This window comes from Rhinolophus sinicus, linkage group LG01 (assembly GCF_036562045.2).
Source record: "Rhinolophus sinicus isolate RSC01 linkage group LG01, ASM3656204v1, whole genome shotgun sequence".
NCBI classification, from domain to species: Eukaryota; Metazoa; Chordata; class Mammalia; order Chiroptera; family Rhinolophidae; genus Rhinolophus; species Rhinolophus sinicus.
The window spans coordinates 143,411,007-143,428,638 of record NC_133751.1 but is presented as its reverse complement, the minus strand read 5'-3'; the positions used below and the strand labels follow the sequence as shown (position 1 = coordinate 143,428,638).

Genomic DNA, 17,632 nt, shown 5'->3' with positions numbered 1-17,632 from the left:
ATAGGTGCTCAATAGATATTTGTGGAATTAACAAAGTAATGATATAAAAAGGGAAAGGGGTGAGGAGAGGTCTGGCATAAAACTGCAATAATTAATAGAGACAAACTTTCCAAATGAGGATGAATTTGAAAGTTAGATGATGTCTTGGTATTTGGATAAGTTGACTATGAATTAAAATAGCAGCATCCCAGTGAGAAAAAAAAAAATGCCCTTGAAATGAATAGCCACTACAAGACTATAGCAGGTGGGAGGTTTTATAGCTGGAGATAAAAGGAATGGTGGACTTGTGAGTACTTTGTGAACTCATTTTTTAAAAAGGGAGAAGGTAAGTAAGCATCTAGATTCTAAAGGGGAGAAAGCAAGGATAGAGATGCAGGAAACATTTCCGAGAGAGGAGGAGGAAGAAGAGGTAGCGATGCAGGATATAAGGAAAACTTGGAAAATATAAATCAGAAGAGGGAGGGACAATGTGGTGTTTCTGTAGCCCAGAAAGAACCTTGAGAATAAAAGGACAAATAATTAGATTTTGTATTTTGTTTTTTCTGTTTTTTTTGTTGTTGTTGTTTTTGTTTTTTCATGAGGAAAGAACTGAAAATGTATGAGAGCAAGTAAAGTCAATGGGATTTTAGGTACTAGGTATGTACTGAAGCATCAGTAAGCTTGAGTCACAGGTGGTGAGAAACATAACTAGCTATAACAAAGATACTTTTGAAGAAGAATAAAGACATTTACCCCCACAGACATCAGGAAAGAAAAATAGAAGATAACTATGAGGAAAGGATTAATAAAAGTAAAAATAAAAACAGAAATTGAAGTGCTACATTTTTTTTTGATAGAATAGGTGGAGAGATGATATGCCAGGGAAAGGATAGAACAGCTGGGACTGGGGGCATGGAAAGACAGAAAAGGTCTAAAATAGCTCCCATGGGGAGACAGCCTGGGAGTACAGAAAAGACAATTAAAAAGACTGCCAAATAGCAGCAGAGAGCAGATTGAAGTTTGAAAGCATCCAGTTCTAATGAGCCAAATCTGCAATGCTGTTTGCCTCTAGCAGTGCTCTCTCTCCTGGGAGAAGAAGCAAAGAGAGCAAGAGTTAGAGGTAACCTGTGTTTAGGAATCTGCTGGATGAACAAAGAAGTAAAGGTTATTAATGAAGAGGCAAATTTTGTGTTCCTTGTTGGGAGTGAAAAATCTCACTCATTTGAAGCAAGGAGGGCAACAATGGCTGAGTCTGATCACTGAGGAGTATTTCCAAGGAGGGCGGGATAGTAATTATTGTGAGTCCTGAGCTGAAAGCTGAAACTTCCAAGGAAATTAGAAAGCTTCTCATTTCTCACCTCCCTTCCCCTGCCAAGCACTCCTGCTGAGACTACAGGAGTAGGAAGAAACAAAACTAAATGAGTTCAGAAGATTCTTATCAGAGAACTGCTGTGAAGTGAACAACGTGTGTGTGTGTGTGTGTGTGTGTGTGTGTGTGTGTGTGACAAAGTGTTTGTTGGGACAAAGTGGGGATGAGGTGGGTATTACCTTTAATGCATACACACAAAAACGTAGTAACTGTCTAAACTTATATTCATTTCCAAGACATTAGGGTCACTCATTTTTAAATAAACTACACGCTGCCCAGTAGGAAAGAAAGTGTTGTTTTTTGTTTTGTTATATACAGTTTTGAGATTACTAAATTATCACTTTCATATAAACATAGGCTTTGTTTTCTAATCAAATCTTAACACTTAATTGGTGCAATACAATTATCTGCAGTGCAGAGGTGGCCCCTCCACCACTCTGGCTTCTCCTCACCCCACTTTCCACATTGTTCATCTCCTCCAACCACCTCCATGATTTTTTTAAGTTCTTGAAATCAACCATGCTGAATCCCAACTCAGGGGCCCTCATACCAGCTTTCACAGTGCCTGTCATGTTCTCCTTCCAGATGGGTCCAGGAATTCCTTCTTGACAGGTCTCTGCTTAGGTGTCACCTCCTCACAGAGACCATTCTTAATCATCAACCTAATTAAGTAGCCTTGGATGCACTCTTTTTCTCATGACCTTGTTTTGTGTGTTTTTTGCCTACCACATTATTGTCCAATAATAAGTAGCTAATTTTTTTCTTATTTTGTTATCTGCCTCTTCTAACTAAAATACAGCCACCATAAGGAAAGAGATTCTATCTGTTTTGGTCACCACTATAATGCCAGCATTCCAAATACTTCCAAGCAAATAGTATACACTCAAGTACTTGTCTAATACACAAACAAATGATAAAAGCTTAATATTTTAAAATTAAATATGATGAAAAGTTACAATGAATAAACACATATTCACAACGCTGTGTTCCAAAACACATGAGGTAAAAGTAGTATTATTGCTGTCTCAAAATATCCCAGAAGAGCTTTAACTGTCTTATGCTAAGCAATAAATATTATGAGAAAGTAAAATTTACTGTAAATGAAAGGATAGAGAAGGAAGCATCCTTAAAGTTGAATCTAAATAAATTTCAGTAAAATTATAAATGTTCAATTGCACATAAAAATGTTTATGTTATGTTTACCAGGCTCAGGGAGGTCTGGAAATATAGACAGATTTTACAGAGTTTGAACAGTGTGGGATTTAATTAGTAAGAGCAAATACACAAACAAAATGTCAGATAAATTTTTCATGAAATAAATTCTATAAATTGTGAGTAATGTTTTTGCTATTTGTCTTGCTATGTTATATCTAGAAAACAAGCTTAATTAAGAGGTTAAGAGGAAACAGACTTCAATCCTTCTCCATAAAAGGCTATCTGTAAATAACAAATTTGGTCTCCAGTCAAGTTTTCACATTTTCTGTGAAAAGTATGCTCTGCCAGTTCACTGTTTCATTTCTTAAAAGAAACTTTGAGGAAAAGTTGAAATAAAATCTGTAGTCTTTATGAACAATTTAAAATTGCAAAACTAATGACCTTATGTAAACTATTATATACTAACCATTATCCTTTAAAACATGAAGACATAGCAGTTCAGCTACGTAAAAAATACAAAGTTAAACTTCGAAGGAAAGAATTTCCTAAATATTTATGTATTTATACAATGAAAACAACCTTTTTTTTTTTTTTTTAAAAGGTAAAATTTAAAAAAAACAACCCACTTCAATATTCCCTTAAGATACCCATATAGAGGTCAAACATCAAAAGAATGAATAAGGAAACCTCAGAAAAATTCATTTTGAGAGACTTTCTACAAAATACCAGACCTGTACTGTTCAAGTATGTCAAGTTCAAGAATACAAAATAAGGCTGAAGAACTATTCCTTCTTAAAGCTAAGAAAGAAATGAAGGGCATAGTCCTTAAACTGATGTTGAAGTGGGGGTGGGGAGAATAGCTATGATGAAAATTACTAGGACAACTAATGAAATTTGAACATGGACTGAACTAAATGGCAGTAATTGTGTCATTGTTAAACTTCCGTATTTTTTGTTTATATTTGCATTGTGATTTTGTAGGAAAATGTTCTTTTTCTTAAGAAATAAACCCAAACTAGGGATACACAGGAAAAATGAATGGATGGATGGATGGATAGATGGCTAGATAGGTAGGTAACTAGGTAGGTAGGTAGGTAGGTAGGTAGGTAGGTAGGTAAAGAGAAATAGAGTGATAAATAGAATTAATGAAAGACTTCTACAGCTGTCAACTGAAACAGAAACTTCATTCATGTCACTGATTAGAATAAAATAGGCAATTGGTAAGTTATAAGCAGGTGTGTCAAAGATAGAACCATATGCTATCAGAAATGTATCAATAAAAATTGTTAACATCTGGTATTTAAGTTCTAACAATATATTATTATTTCAACAAATAAGATGAATAAAAATTGAAATTGAAATGTAAAGATTTTTTTTTTGAACTAAAAGCCTTTGTAAATTGATGATATTCTTCATCAGTATGTGGCATTTTAGAAATGAAGTATCTAAAGATGAAGTACCTTGCCCAAGTTTCAAATATGTGATATGTGACAGATGTGGAAAAATTAAAATGCCTTCCTCCCCCTGCTCCTGGGACAGAGCTTTATACCAAGGTGAGAGATCTGTGATTATGTAAAGTCTCCCACCTTTGTATATAGTTTGAATGTTTCTCTGTTACTGCTAATGTTACTTTCAATAACATTACAGTTTACATACAATAATTAGCATTTTAAGATTGTTAAAATAATATTGGTTAAAAAAATGAAAGCTAAAATATTTCTTGCTTTCTCATTACTTGTAGAAAGGATAAAGCTCAATTGAGATACACACATACATACACATATATGGATAAGGATATAACTATGTTGATATTATATTATTAGTATCAGACACCTATCAGATTTCAAACCAACTGGGCAATTCTTAGGCCCCAGATAATATACTCTGATTTATATTTTCTTTCGACAACCTTACTCTCCTCAGAGAGTAGCAAATTTTATTTTCGGGGCATACCAATGTTATATTGCATCTTAAAAAAATAGTTAATCCCAAAACAGGAAGAGAAGAAAAAATAATCCTATAAAAAATTTTTGGTCCGGGTTCAGCTGGGGAAATCTACTGACCCATTTTAAAATTAAAGTGCTGCTTTAGCATGCGTGCATGCGTTTCACACACGGGGAATTTTCCACTGAGGTTGTACATCGTAGCCTATCAACAACACCCCGAATCACCATCCCCAAGGCAAAAATGAGCACGCTGAGTTCAGGCTGCTCACTAATTATGCTGAATTTACTTTAACCTTAAATCTTTAAAGAAAAATTATGATTATAGGAAATCCAAGTTTGTAATTAAAACAGAACATTATAATCATTCCCAAGGAGTCATCTCAGTTTCCTTTTCTTTTTTTTTTTCCTTAGTCAGCATTACATCTGCAATCATCACAACTGTGAATTTTCATTTTCAAAGTAGTATCAATTTAACATTACAAACAAATAAAAGTCAAGCCATTACTTTCATTATTGTGATAGTTAACCCAATTCATGACAAGTATTGTGCATATGATATAAAGTCATTATGGAATAAAGAAACTTGATGGCATATCTGTGTTTTTACTCACCAGTTGTTTCCACAATGCCTTCCAGGATGACGACAATCTCGAACTGTTCAGTTTGCATGCTTCGCTGGGATAGGTCATAAAAGGGGCTTTTGGCATCGATCACGTGGCAAATGGTGAGGGGGGAAACAAGAAAAAGTTGGTCTGCCCCTGTACTAAAACCTACATCCAGTTCAAGTTGATCAAGGGGAAGGAACTCACCCTCAGGTGTCTGCCGAGACTAGACAAGTACACAGAAAAAGAGAAGAAAATCACCACTTGTACGGAAATATTCAAGACATCTCAACAATAATTTACGTCATTGCCAACATTCTGCACATCAGTCATCTGCAACAAATTCCAAACAAATCATTACACAAATCATTCTGGCAAATGGGCCGAAATCCCACATAGCTCTTGCGGAACATCCATGCATTATTTATAATATATGACTTACTATAATTACCATTCCCTAACTCATGGGATTTGGAGAAATGCCTGGTCCAACAATGGCTGTTTGCACAAACTGTGCAATTGAGTGTACATGTGCTACTGCTTGACATAAATCACTGCATGATAACTCATTGCATACCAGATTTTTTCCCTTCATAAAGCAAATAAGTAGTCACTTCTTTATAGAATGTATTAATGCTGAAAAATGTTGATCATAAATTAAGAAGAGATTTATTACATTATTATGAAGCAAAACATAATGTATTTTTCCAGGACTTTGAAAAGTAACAAATAGACATCAACTAGAATAGAAGAGTGAAGATGTCATCATATTAAATTATGTTATGTACACAACAGCTTACATAAAAATAAAAGGCAGATGTTGTTAGCTAATGGCTTTCAAACTCGTTTTTATTTCTTTCTGTTTTGCAGTCACTTTAGACTGCATTAAAGTTGTTGACTTCTCTGTGTATTTTAAAGCATAGTAAAAATTGTGCTAGACTTAACTTTTAAAAAACAAAGTGCAATTTAAAAATCTATATTGGTTAATCTTATAGTTTATTAAAACTTTCATAAGTTAGTGGCATTCAGTATCAGTATAAAACACTGTAAATTTAATTTACTAAACTATTTGCATGCTAAATTCTGAAAGAAAATTAAACATACCTATTAAAAATTAGCAAACCATGAAAGTAAACTTATTTTTCTTTTCTATTAATTTTCATTTTATTCTCCATGTCCATTACTTGTAAGGATCATGTACAAACAAATATTAAAGTTCAATTTATATGATGATGCTGATAAAATAAGGGCTGTGCTAAAAAGTTACATATAGAAAAATTTAGTTAGGGGGGTTACTATTGGTCAAATGGAGATTGGAAGCATTCAATATATTTTAGCAGACTGCTAAGCAAATTCAATAAAAAAATCTGTAACACTGCTCTGTCCAATGAAGTGGTAGTTAGAAGAAAGAAACCTCACTCTCAGGGTTCCAAAAAAAAATAAAAATCTGTGCTTTTTTGTTGTTGTTGTTTTTTTGTGTGGTGTGAATGAGTCTGAAAACACTGAGAAAAGTGGTTTAGTAAAATGGCCTCCATGGCAAAACAGAACCAAGGGTTTCAAATTGGTGGCAGATTGTTACGGCACCAATTGCTGCAAAGTGTCTTAACAGCAGCATAGACAATTAGCGAGGGTACTTTGTGATTAATGATACTTAGGAATTTTACTTGTGTGGGAAAAAAGAAAAAAATCCAATGAAAATATTGAGACTTATTATTCTCTACCTTGTGAGTAGTTCATTAGAAGAAGGAGGAACAGGAAGAGGAGGAGGAGGAAGAGGATATGATACCTTATGATCTATGGCAAAATCTAATGGTGCAAAACCCAAAAAACAAACAAATAAAAAAACAGTTCTAACAATCAATGTTAGAGAAAACTAGAAATTTCTATGCCAGTAGAAGTCACCTATTTTTCTAAACCTATTCTCAAATTAACAAAATATGGATAAGACCAGAATCTTTCCAACTACATGGTTGTATAACAAGTAATGATTAATATAACACAGTAAAAGCCAAAACAAAAACAAAAATAAATAAAAACAAAAACCCCATGTCATTGTTCTCTCACATACTAAGAAACAGGTGCTATATAAACACAAGGTGGTATTCTGACGTTTATAATTAATGAGCAGACATTGTGTTGTTTTACTAACTATTCTAAACTGCTTTTTCAGCACTAAATGAAAATGTTCACAAAGATGATTCTTTAAAAACTCAATTCCATGTATTTAAAAATCATTTTCCTTAAAGGAGATACATTTTCACAAAATTAAAATTCATCTTCCTTTTTTACATATTTGTTATTTATGCCTGTGCCTTATTCTAAAAGGCTTTCGAGTAAGCAATTAACTTTTATATTCCCTGATCATTCAACAACCCATGAAAAGAAGTGGCCTAGAAACAGGCAGCCTATCAGGAGAATGCCAACCTAGAATAAGAAGTACTTTATTTTTAGCAAAGCAGTTAATTCATATATTGGTAATTTAGACTTAAATATGCATGGATATTCTCCATTCAAACTCAATACACTTTCTGAATTTAAAAATTTGTTCTACATACTCAAAACTGTACTTATGTCCCCCCAAAAAATGCCTTATGTCCTATCTAAGTCTTGGTAGAAACGAAGTTGACAACTGTACCTATTATAAAACACTATGGGGAAAGTAGTATTTTATTTCTTTGAAAGATGTTTTCTGTGTTTACATATTTTTCAGAGAAGTGAAATTTCCTACATTTTCATTGAAAATTATTTTCCAGTGGATATTATATAATTTAACATTTCTTTAAATGATTCTGAGATACTACATACATCTACAATTTTATCTTTCAGGTTGTCTTCCTTTATGTTAGGCCATCAAATATTTCAACGGGATGTATACTTACCTCCCTGATTTTTGTTTGCTTCTCTCACTCTGTAACAGACTGGGGAGGCTATTGATCACTGTGAGTTAAATAGAAAGCTTTTCCATTTATAAGAGTAAAGATTGTGGTTTTAGTGTGATAGGTGCTTGGAGTACTGGAATTGTTTAAAGTCTGAACTCCTGGCTAGAACAAGGTTATCTCATCAATGCTAAGCCAAATACTTACGATGTTCTAGAAACATCATAAGTTTCTAGAAACATCTGCATATGCTTACCAAATATACTTTTAGAAGCATACACTTCTACTCTAGCCTTACAAAAATTTCTAATCTTTTCTAATTCTGATGCAATTCCAGAGCTGTTCTGGAACAAAGTGGGGTGGGGGAGGTGGGGAAAGACTATGTTCGTTGTAAATCTCTCGACTTGTGTAAGCGGAGTAAGAGAACTTTTGTTCAAGGAATTATAATGCACATGTATATGAAAAGAAAAGACAGAAGAAAAGGAGGAGTTATGTATGTGCATTTATAGAATTAAACCATGATCTATACCTTGAGTATGTAATAAATCAGTAGCATTGATATTCCATCAGTTTCTAATTCTCTTACTTAGTTATCAATTACCATATTTTATCCAGAAATTTTGATAATAGGTAGGAGAAATTTTAGATTAAAAAACAATTTAACTTTTCTTTATTATATTAAGACTTGTGATATAAGAAGAAATCTTTCACTTACAGAGCAATTTGTTGATGGTCCACATTATCTCCTTTAGCTCTGTAAGCCTCCTAATTTCAAAAGGAACACAGAACTGTGATAGTTTTCTAGATAAAAATGTGTAAGTGGATAAGATGGAGATCAACAATAATTCAAAACAACTGCTAAAGATTAAGATTGATACAACAAATTATTTAAATTTCTGAAAAGCTGATAACTAAGGTTGACTTCAATTGATGAAATAATCATTTAGAATCATAAAACTATTGCATGAATAAGAAAGTAGGAAGAGGTAGAAGGGAATTCATGGAACATTGATAATTCTTAAAAATCTGCTACATAATTTGAAAATAGTAGCACCTGAGATGACTTCCATACAACTTTTATTTTCAATTGTGTGGACTTTTGGGAAGGAAATAAAGATCTTTATGCCATTTTACAGACTTGCTGGTTAAATGCATTATAGCCAATTCTGGGAGTTAAGAGAAAAATCAAGAAAATCTAAGATTTAAAGTTTGTTTAAATTTACTGTCCAAAAAATGATTAGATGCTCATGGATTTTTGAAATGATTTTGTACAATTTAGGTTGTGTCAATCATGTCTAAGTTATTCTTCATAATAAAAATATTGCTATTTAAAAGGTATAGAATTTAAAGCTGGTTCCTCATTTTACAGACACATGCGCAAAATTCAAAGAGGCAGCTAATGTCAAATGACTGAACTGAGAGTCCAAAAAGGCCTACAAGATAACTAACTACAATTCTGCCTACAGGTGGGAAAAGATGCAAAAGTCACAGATGCCTGGAAGGGACTATCGGGTCACAAACTTTACAGATAAGTAGCTTTCATATGACAGATAAAAGACTGTTGAGTATTGATCCAAAGACACACACAAAAAAGGGATACACATTTAGCATAAGAAGATCCACATTTGGCCATCCTCTTTTTGGGAGTTTTGTGACCAGTGTCCACTTTCACTCAGCAAGAACACATCGCACCAATGCGATCAACTCTGTATGCTGATTTTCTCCATATTTCTAACCCATAACTCTCTTCTAATTATAACCATTGTGCTCGTTCCTAGTTCTGAGGGAGGCTAGGGGGATTTTGAGTAAAATATTTAGTCACTAACATCTGACTCATGACATTTACCTATATCATATTCTAAGGATTGATCCATGCCCCACCACCTCCCACGTGTCTCTACTAGAGAAGAACACTGAGGGCCAGGGGTCAGGAAAGGGAAGGAAAGAAAAGGAAATGAGGAAAAGTTAGAGAAGGCAAATCATTCTTGCCTACCATGCCACCATGATTTCACCTGTAATTTCACTTCTCTTCCTTAAATATTCTGTGTGTGTGTGTGTGTGTGTGTGTGTGTGTGTGTGTGTGTGTTTATTGAATGAATGTATGCTGAAGTTAGGAAGAAAATCACATGGAATGAGGTCAGAGTACTATATGGAAGCTAACATTAGGAAATTAGCTAAAAAGCAGGTGCCAGGATAAGGAACAAAAATGCTTTGTGACTCAAAGCAGTTCTAGCAATGGTTTTGGGACTCAGACCAAAATTAAAATCAGGTAGAGGAGGATGAGGACTTATAATTCTATTTGGACCATCTACAATTAAATTGTAACATTTATTTTGACTCCTTAAGCTTGAAATTCCATCAATGCTCAGGTAGAAAATATATGACCCCCATCAAGTCAAATATAAAGATTTTTAACACTAAGTTACTTATTCCATTAAATTATGTTCATTTTTATAAAAAGAAAGTTATTTATGGAATGAAATACAATTTATCATGCAATAAATTATGTGAGGCTTTTATACCATTCAAATGAAAGAACAGCTTTATAATTCCTTGAATCCCTTTCATGGAATTTATAATAACTATGGATAGGATTTGTAACCTTACTCACACATCCCTTTCCTACTCACCAAACACCCTAAAATTGATCAAATGCTTTTTCCTGCTTCTCCTTATCATTTGTCTTTACCTACTGCTGTTTATTTGTGGGTCTTTATATTCTCCCTTATTTCTGTTCACAATGTATTCCCCTGAACACAAGCCACCCTGTACTTTGCAGGAACTATATTAAAAATAAAGAACAAAACAACATATGACTACTATTCAAAAAATAATAAAAATTGTAGATTTTAAAAAGAACACAAGTTCTATACCTACTGGAGATTATTGTACATTTGTCAGAGAAAGCAAAGCTAGACTAAATAAGAAATGTGGTTTTTTTCCTTGTCTGATGTTCAGAAGAACCATTTTTTAATACTAATTTGTGGGTTTAATTATCTCAAGATTAGAATTAAAATGCAAATTGGCCAAGGTCAATTGGTAAAACGAGTAAATCATACAAAAATAAAATCATACAAAGTCAAAAGCACAATTGCATTTAAGTGCAAGGTATGGAAAGCAGACAAACTAATATATGAAAAAGTTCAGGAGTCATGTGGTCTAGGAATCACTGTGGGTAAAGGCTTAACAAAATGTTAGGACATATGAAGAGGATAAAGAGCTTATTGTTGGCAGACAGTTTTTTTTTTATTGCATCTGGAAGTGATCACATTTATACAACAAAACTAGATAGCATCCAGTTTTGAGTATGCATATAAATGAAGAATTTAAAAAGTGATTTATGTGATGCACAAAAATAATTTATGTGATGCACTAGAAGATGATTGCACACCATGATTTTCCAATAAGTGAAAGTTAAGTGTTGTATAGCTGACCACCTAGGAAAGAAATATGATGACTATTAGCAATGAATAAAAATATAAATAAATAAATTACACTTTCATAAGAAAAAAATATCCTTATCTCTTTCATAAGGATATGGATCAAATAATAGTTTATTTTGTTTACTTTATGTAAATAAGGTTTAACTGGGTGCCTATATATATTACATATGATGGTTTCTGAATAAGTTTGTAAGTTCTTGAATAATGTATCAAAGATTATTTTAATCTTCCCCTAACAAGATGTAAGTCTAGGGCAGTCAACTTTTAGTAGACAGGAGTGCGATTTCCAAATCCTTTATTCTCAACTCTATACTGAGCATTAATGAAATGTTGGACACCTCTCAGCCATTAATCTCAACTCCCTAATCCAGGAATCTTTATTAAAACTTTCAAGAGGATGATATATTAACTTAACATGATCGTTCTTTTCATTAGTTCCTATAGTGTAGGTTAAAAAGAAAAAGAAGACAACTAAAATAAATTGAAAATTCAAATGAAACATCAACATGGAGATGAGAAGAGGAAAAGAGAAAGAATATTCATCTTAAAAGAGCTTTTAATTGCTGCATTTACAATAAACATACATTTTAAAGTAAAGCAAAAATAACTTCAAATTATATATTTTTAATGTTTTTTCATTTAATCTGTTCCTTTTTTTTAATAGAAAAAGGATTGAATGTTCGAAGCATAAAATTGGAAAATCTATATTTAAATATCAAAATAAATGTCAGTATTTGCAAGTTTGGAAGGCAGGAATAGAGTTGAAGTAAAATTTGCTTTCATATAAGTGAATAACAATTAAAAATTAGGCAGAGAAGTTGTAAAATAAATACTTCCATCAAAGCTTAGAGAATTCAAAAGATATATGCATGGAAGATTTCATCATAACAAAGATTAGAAAGCCATATTCATGTCCTTACTGTTTTTCCAAGAACAGAAAGTGCTTTATAGCCATTAAATAGAACTGTTATGTTAATATTGATAGATAAGATTTTATTCAGCAAATAAGAAAACAATAGAAAAATATAAATGAAATTAAACTAGGTAATAGGAACATACATAGACTATAATTACTATGCTTAAATACTATGTTTTTTTGCTTTAAAATTCTATATATTTCTATGTATTAAAGATACATATATCTTAATTTAAAATGCCAAACAGGCTAAAGGAAGAAACTGAATATGTGTAGTAATGTTCAATAAGAAGAATGTGTAAGACTGGTGTCAAAAAATTATTGCTATAAGATTTTGGTATAGCTTCTCTTTAAAAGTATAGTTGGCTGTTTTAGATCACTTCATCTCAGTCTCTAAAAGAAAATGAGAGTAACTTATTAAAAGCAATCTCCCACCTAATTTTGCTGATTCCCTAATCAGCAAAACAGGACTTTTTTTAAATGAAGTCTAAGGAAATGACGAGAACTATGAGAATTCATTGTAATTACCATGGCTGCAGGAAAAATCTACTTCAAATAAACTACAGTAACTGGCTGGATAAAGAGCTGCCATTGATCAACCCTCTTGCTTCGCAAAAAGCAAGAAACAATTTCACCATAATTTTGTTTAAATATAAATTGATGCGACATGTCAATCATTTTAACTTCTAGCACTGACATCTTCCCAACAAATCAAAAGCAAAGAGTTGTATAGGAATATTATACATATTATTTTAATTAGATGGGTTTTTTTTTTTATCACCTTGTGTTAATATAGCACCTTGCTCCATATTTGCTAACCCTGTAAATGTTTTATTTTTTTTAAGGACACTCCTTACGGTATATATGGTACATGGTCTTATTTATAAAAATAATTCTCAGTGTTTCGAACCACTGGAGACTAAGTGCTTCAGCTTCATGTACCTTTGTTAAAAAAAAAAGGTATGTAGATTAATTCTAATTATTTCTGGCTTTGTTAAAATAAAATTTAATAATATCTAAAATATGTTACCTTGAAAAGATATTTGTTTTAATAAATGGCTGTATATTTGAAAAACTAGAGAACAACATTTAAAATTACCGTTAAAGTCTAATTTTAAATTTCCAATAGACCAATCAATATGGTAAACTACTCTTCAATAAGAATCTCAAAGTGACATATCAACATTGATTCCTTGACAGACTTTTGCACTGTATTAATAAAGTGTTTCGATCTTCCCAGCAGGCCTAACCTATAAAGAGAGATTATGTATCTTTTTCTGTTGATAGAAAAAGCCACATACAACAAAAAATACCACTGAAATAAACATGTCTACAATACAACTGCTTAACCTGATCAAAACAACTCATGTAGTTCAAATAGGGAAATAACACAACATGCTAAGTTACATAAAAAGCTATCTGCAGCTCATTGAAGTTAATTACATAAAAAAATGATCTGCTCAAATTATTTATTTATAGTTACCATATGAATATGCACATCAGAACAAGGTTGAAAATTTCCCACTATGCTATACAAAATTCAGTTTATTTACTGTCTATAGGTTAGTAAATGTGCATATGATGTGGAGTGAAAGGACAACTGAACTGCTTTAATTCTAACACTTTACTGAACAATACGGTCAAGGGTAATTAGGGTAAAATCTTATAAATGAATAATGAAAATAACACAAAAGTCAAACTTTTTAAAAGCACACTGGTTCACTTTTAGCTACAACATAAGCTGAGGCTGTATAAAACAATATACAGTTGTAGAGTGGAAACTGAAATTTCAAAGGCAAAATCTCAACATATATTTATCAGATTTTCATTAATTGCTAAATTCTGAAAATGGCTATGGTTCTTTATTCAATCTCAGACAAATTTTTAAGATTTTATTTGAGGTCATCTTTTTCAATTTATGGACATTTGAAAACTACCTGAGGCAAAACCCTCAAAAAAATGAATTATAAATAACACAGAGAGAGAACTGGGCTTTTATCCAGCATTCCCAGACTCTAACTGAGTGAGTGATTAGGGTGGGCTTCTCTTCTTGATTCTAGTGGTGCCCTCTAACGACTAGATGAACCTTGTTTTAATAACCACTCTATGTGCAATTTGGTTTAGCATTTACACTGCTGATGGCAGGGAGCAATCTTCTTTAATGGATGCTGAAAAGCTTCAAGTGAAATCTGTAATTGACAAAGGCTTCATAGAAACAGGCAATTGAGAGTAAAATTAACTAGAGGCTCTGCAGGAAAAGCACTCAAGCTTTCATAGAATGCTTCTCTAGGAAAATATTTAGTAAAAATAAAAATTTAAAGAACCAGGTGTTATGTTGCTTCTTCCAGTGCATTAACCGTTTCTCCTGTCTGTGTGCTTGTTAAAAAAGTGACCACAGGTAGAGTTAATGCTATTGTGACTGGAGGAATAATCCACCTGCTGATATTATTGGGAGGGGTGGGGGGAGAAATTTTTAAAAAAGGAAAGAAAGCCCTAAGTGAAAATTGAGGCAAGTTCAACACCTATTTCTTAAAAATAAAAACTGTTCAGTTTCAGTACCGCCAATTGAATGAAGTAGTGTATTGATGACAGAGCAAAAGAGCTCCAAAGAGCAAAAGAGCAAGGGTAAGGTGGGGAAAAGGCAACTCATTTACCTCGGGGCTCCAGGAGCCAACACCACTCCATAAGTGTCACTAATTCAGAAAGTGATACCAGCACATCCGAATGATGGATATAAATAAGAACGTGAGAGTGAGTAGAAAAGAAAAACAACAACAAACAAAACAGAACTGCCAGCTGTGCTCTCTTTGCCCAAGCCCCCCGTCTCGCCTCCTCAAAAGAAGTTCACCTGTGGCGAGAAGTAAGACTAAAGGGGTGGGGTGGTTCTCAGGTGAGTTGATTCCCGAGTTTGAGGGTTGGTGGTGCCAGGTGGGGAAGGGGGCGGGTAGCACTTACTTTGAGCAGCTTGCATCGGATCTGCGCCGAGACCATGTGGCTATTGCGCAGGTTGCCCACCCGAAACATGAGCGTGAATTTTCCGTCCCTCATGGAAATCACCGCGTGCTCACTAAACATAAGGGTCTCCGCGCGCTTCTTGGGCTGGGACATTTTAATGAACATGCAGCCGATGAGAAAGGCGTCCACGATGGAGCCGAGTATGGACTGGAACAGGAAGAGGATTATGCCCTCGGGGCACTTGTCGGTAATGTAGCGGTAACCGTAGCCGATGGTGGCCTCGGTCTCGATGAAGAAGAGGAAGGCAGATGGGAAATTATAGACATTGGCCACGCACGGCGTGTAGTTGCCGACGTGGGCTTTGTTCAGGTCGCCCCGAGTGTAGGCGATCACCCACCACATGGACGCCATGAAGAGCCAGGCCACGGTGTAGGTGAGGATGAAGATGAAGAGATTCCAGCGCCACTTGAGGTCCACCAGGGTGGTGAAGAGGTCCGAGAGGTAGCGGCTCGTCTCGCTGCCCAGGTTGCCGTGCTGTACATTGCACCGGCCGTTCTTGTCCACGAATCGCTGCCGCTTCTTCTTGGGCACAAGCTGCTGCTGTGGGCCCTGGCCCGGCCCCTGGGGCTGCAAGCCCGAGCTGCTGGACGAGGTGGTCACTACCTGGTAATCTTCCCCAAATTTCCTTCGGAGTGCAGACATAATACGGAGGGGAGAGCCAGATTCAAACACGAAGCGAAGGCACAGGAGCCGAGCGCTGCAAACCAGCACCAATAAGGAGGTGGGGGCGGGGGAGAAAAGGGGGACAAAAGCGAGTGCGCCTGGGCTGAGGGGGCGCACCCGACAGGTAGCGACTGTCTCTGCCCCCTGTAGTCGCCTCTCCCACCCTGGGACGGTGGCTTTCCTCCCACGCTGTCTAAAACCAAAAAAAAGTGTTCTCCCGCACTCAAGGCAAGAGGGATGCAAGGACAGGAAGAACCCAAGCGCAATTTTGCCTCCAAGGTTTTCGAGGCTTCTCTTTTCTTACCCCCCCACAGGCATCCCGAGCCACCTCTTGCCTCCCCCCACCCCTCCTGACTATCCTGCACCACTCCCAAACTGACTCTTTTTAAAATAATTAGTTGACAAGCGAGTCCTACCCCACCTGCCAACTCGCCAGGCTGTCCAAACTGCGCTACCTGCTTGGACCAGACCCTCCCCCCTCCCCGCCGCTCCCCAATCACCCGCCCCACGGGACCGTTCCTGGCTTCCCCCCAGCGCTCCTGCCTCCTATCTTTTGGACAAAATCCCGCCCAAAAGCATGTCCGCTGGACACTGGAGCAACACCCCCTACCCACGCCCTCCTGGCTCAGAGTCTCCTGCTCCGGACTCCAGAGACGTGTCCGCCTGGCGTCCGCTGGCCGCCGAGTTTCCGTGGGCGCCACCAGGGCCCTCGGGTGGACCCTGAAGGGCCCCCAATCCGCCCCCGCGCGCAGCAGAGACGCAGTGGTGTACGAAACCAGAGCACTCACCCAGAGGGAGAGGGCAGGAGGCAGCGCAGCAGGCGGCAGCGGCAGCCTGGCCTCGCAGTCTGCGCTCAGGGCTGCTTTCCTCGCCCCCACTTTTCCTGATGTACCACGATGGGCGCCAATGCTGGTCCCCCAAGCTCCGCACCTTCCAGAAGGCACTCTGCCCAGACCAGAAGGATCCTGTCCACCAGGCACAGACTGACTTAGGCGCAGGACTTGGGGGTTCTTGGCACTGTGCTTTCCTAGCAGGCGACAGTGGCACTGCTGTCAAGAGTTCGAGCCTCTGGCTGTTGATCAGACTTTTAGGTTAAATACTAGCGCCGGTCCAGCTTTTCCTCTGCTCACAGTGCTTTCCTTTGCCTCCTCCTTCCTCAGTCCCGCTGCACCCTGTCCGCACCTAGGTGGCTCCAGCGGAAGAAGCGAGGCGTGAGCGGGAGCGACGGGAGAGTGGCATATGTGCTGGTGTGTGTGATCAGCTGCAGAGCCGCGCTAGCCCCGCCTGTCCCTGCTTTCCTCCGCTGCTCTACCAGCCTGAATTGCACCTCCGCGCCTCAGTTGAGCCCGCAGTGTTTAGCATCTCAGGGGAAAGGTAGACCCTCCAATGAGGAGCGACTCTAAATCTGCTCCCAAATGCCAGCCAACACTCCTTCACCCCCTGCATCAGGCAGAAAGCCCCCTGCAAGCAGCAAATGCTGCTCTCTGAGAGAAGTACAGTATGTCTCTATGACTAGAGCTCTCATTCAAACGGATGCCTGGATTTGGGGATGCATCATAAACAGAGATCCCAACTGCCTCTGAGATAAGCATGTTCAGAACTCCAAGTTGCAAGTAGCAGAGGGGGCCTTAGGATGGGAACAGAAAGGAGACACCTACAAGAAAACTC

General features: G+C 36.5%; 1 protein-coding gene across 3 annotated transcripts in view; it reads right to left on the bottom strand.

Annotated features, from left to right (window-relative positions):
• Positions 1-17,431, bottom strand: part of KCNJ3 (potassium inwardly rectifying channel subfamily J member 3) — a 156,539-nt gene extending 139,108 nt beyond the window's left edge. The window contains exons 1-3 of one of the 3 annotated variants that reach the window (XM_074336526.1): positions 16,753-17,431; positions 15,242-15,998; positions 5,061-5,277 (exon numbers count right to left, since the gene is read on the bottom strand). In XM_074336526.1, the coding sequence (XP_074192627.1) occupies positions 5,061-5,277; positions 15,242-15,943 (919 nt within the window). In that variant the 5' untranslated portion in view covers positions 15,944-15,998; positions 16,753-17,431. Of the gene's footprint in view, positions 1-5,060; positions 5,278-15,241; positions 16,419-16,752 lie in introns of those variants that run through there. The other 2 variants (XM_074336521.1, XM_074336534.1) reach the window with 2 other exon arrangements.
• Between the last annotated feature and the right edge of the window lie 201 nt (positions 17,432-17,632).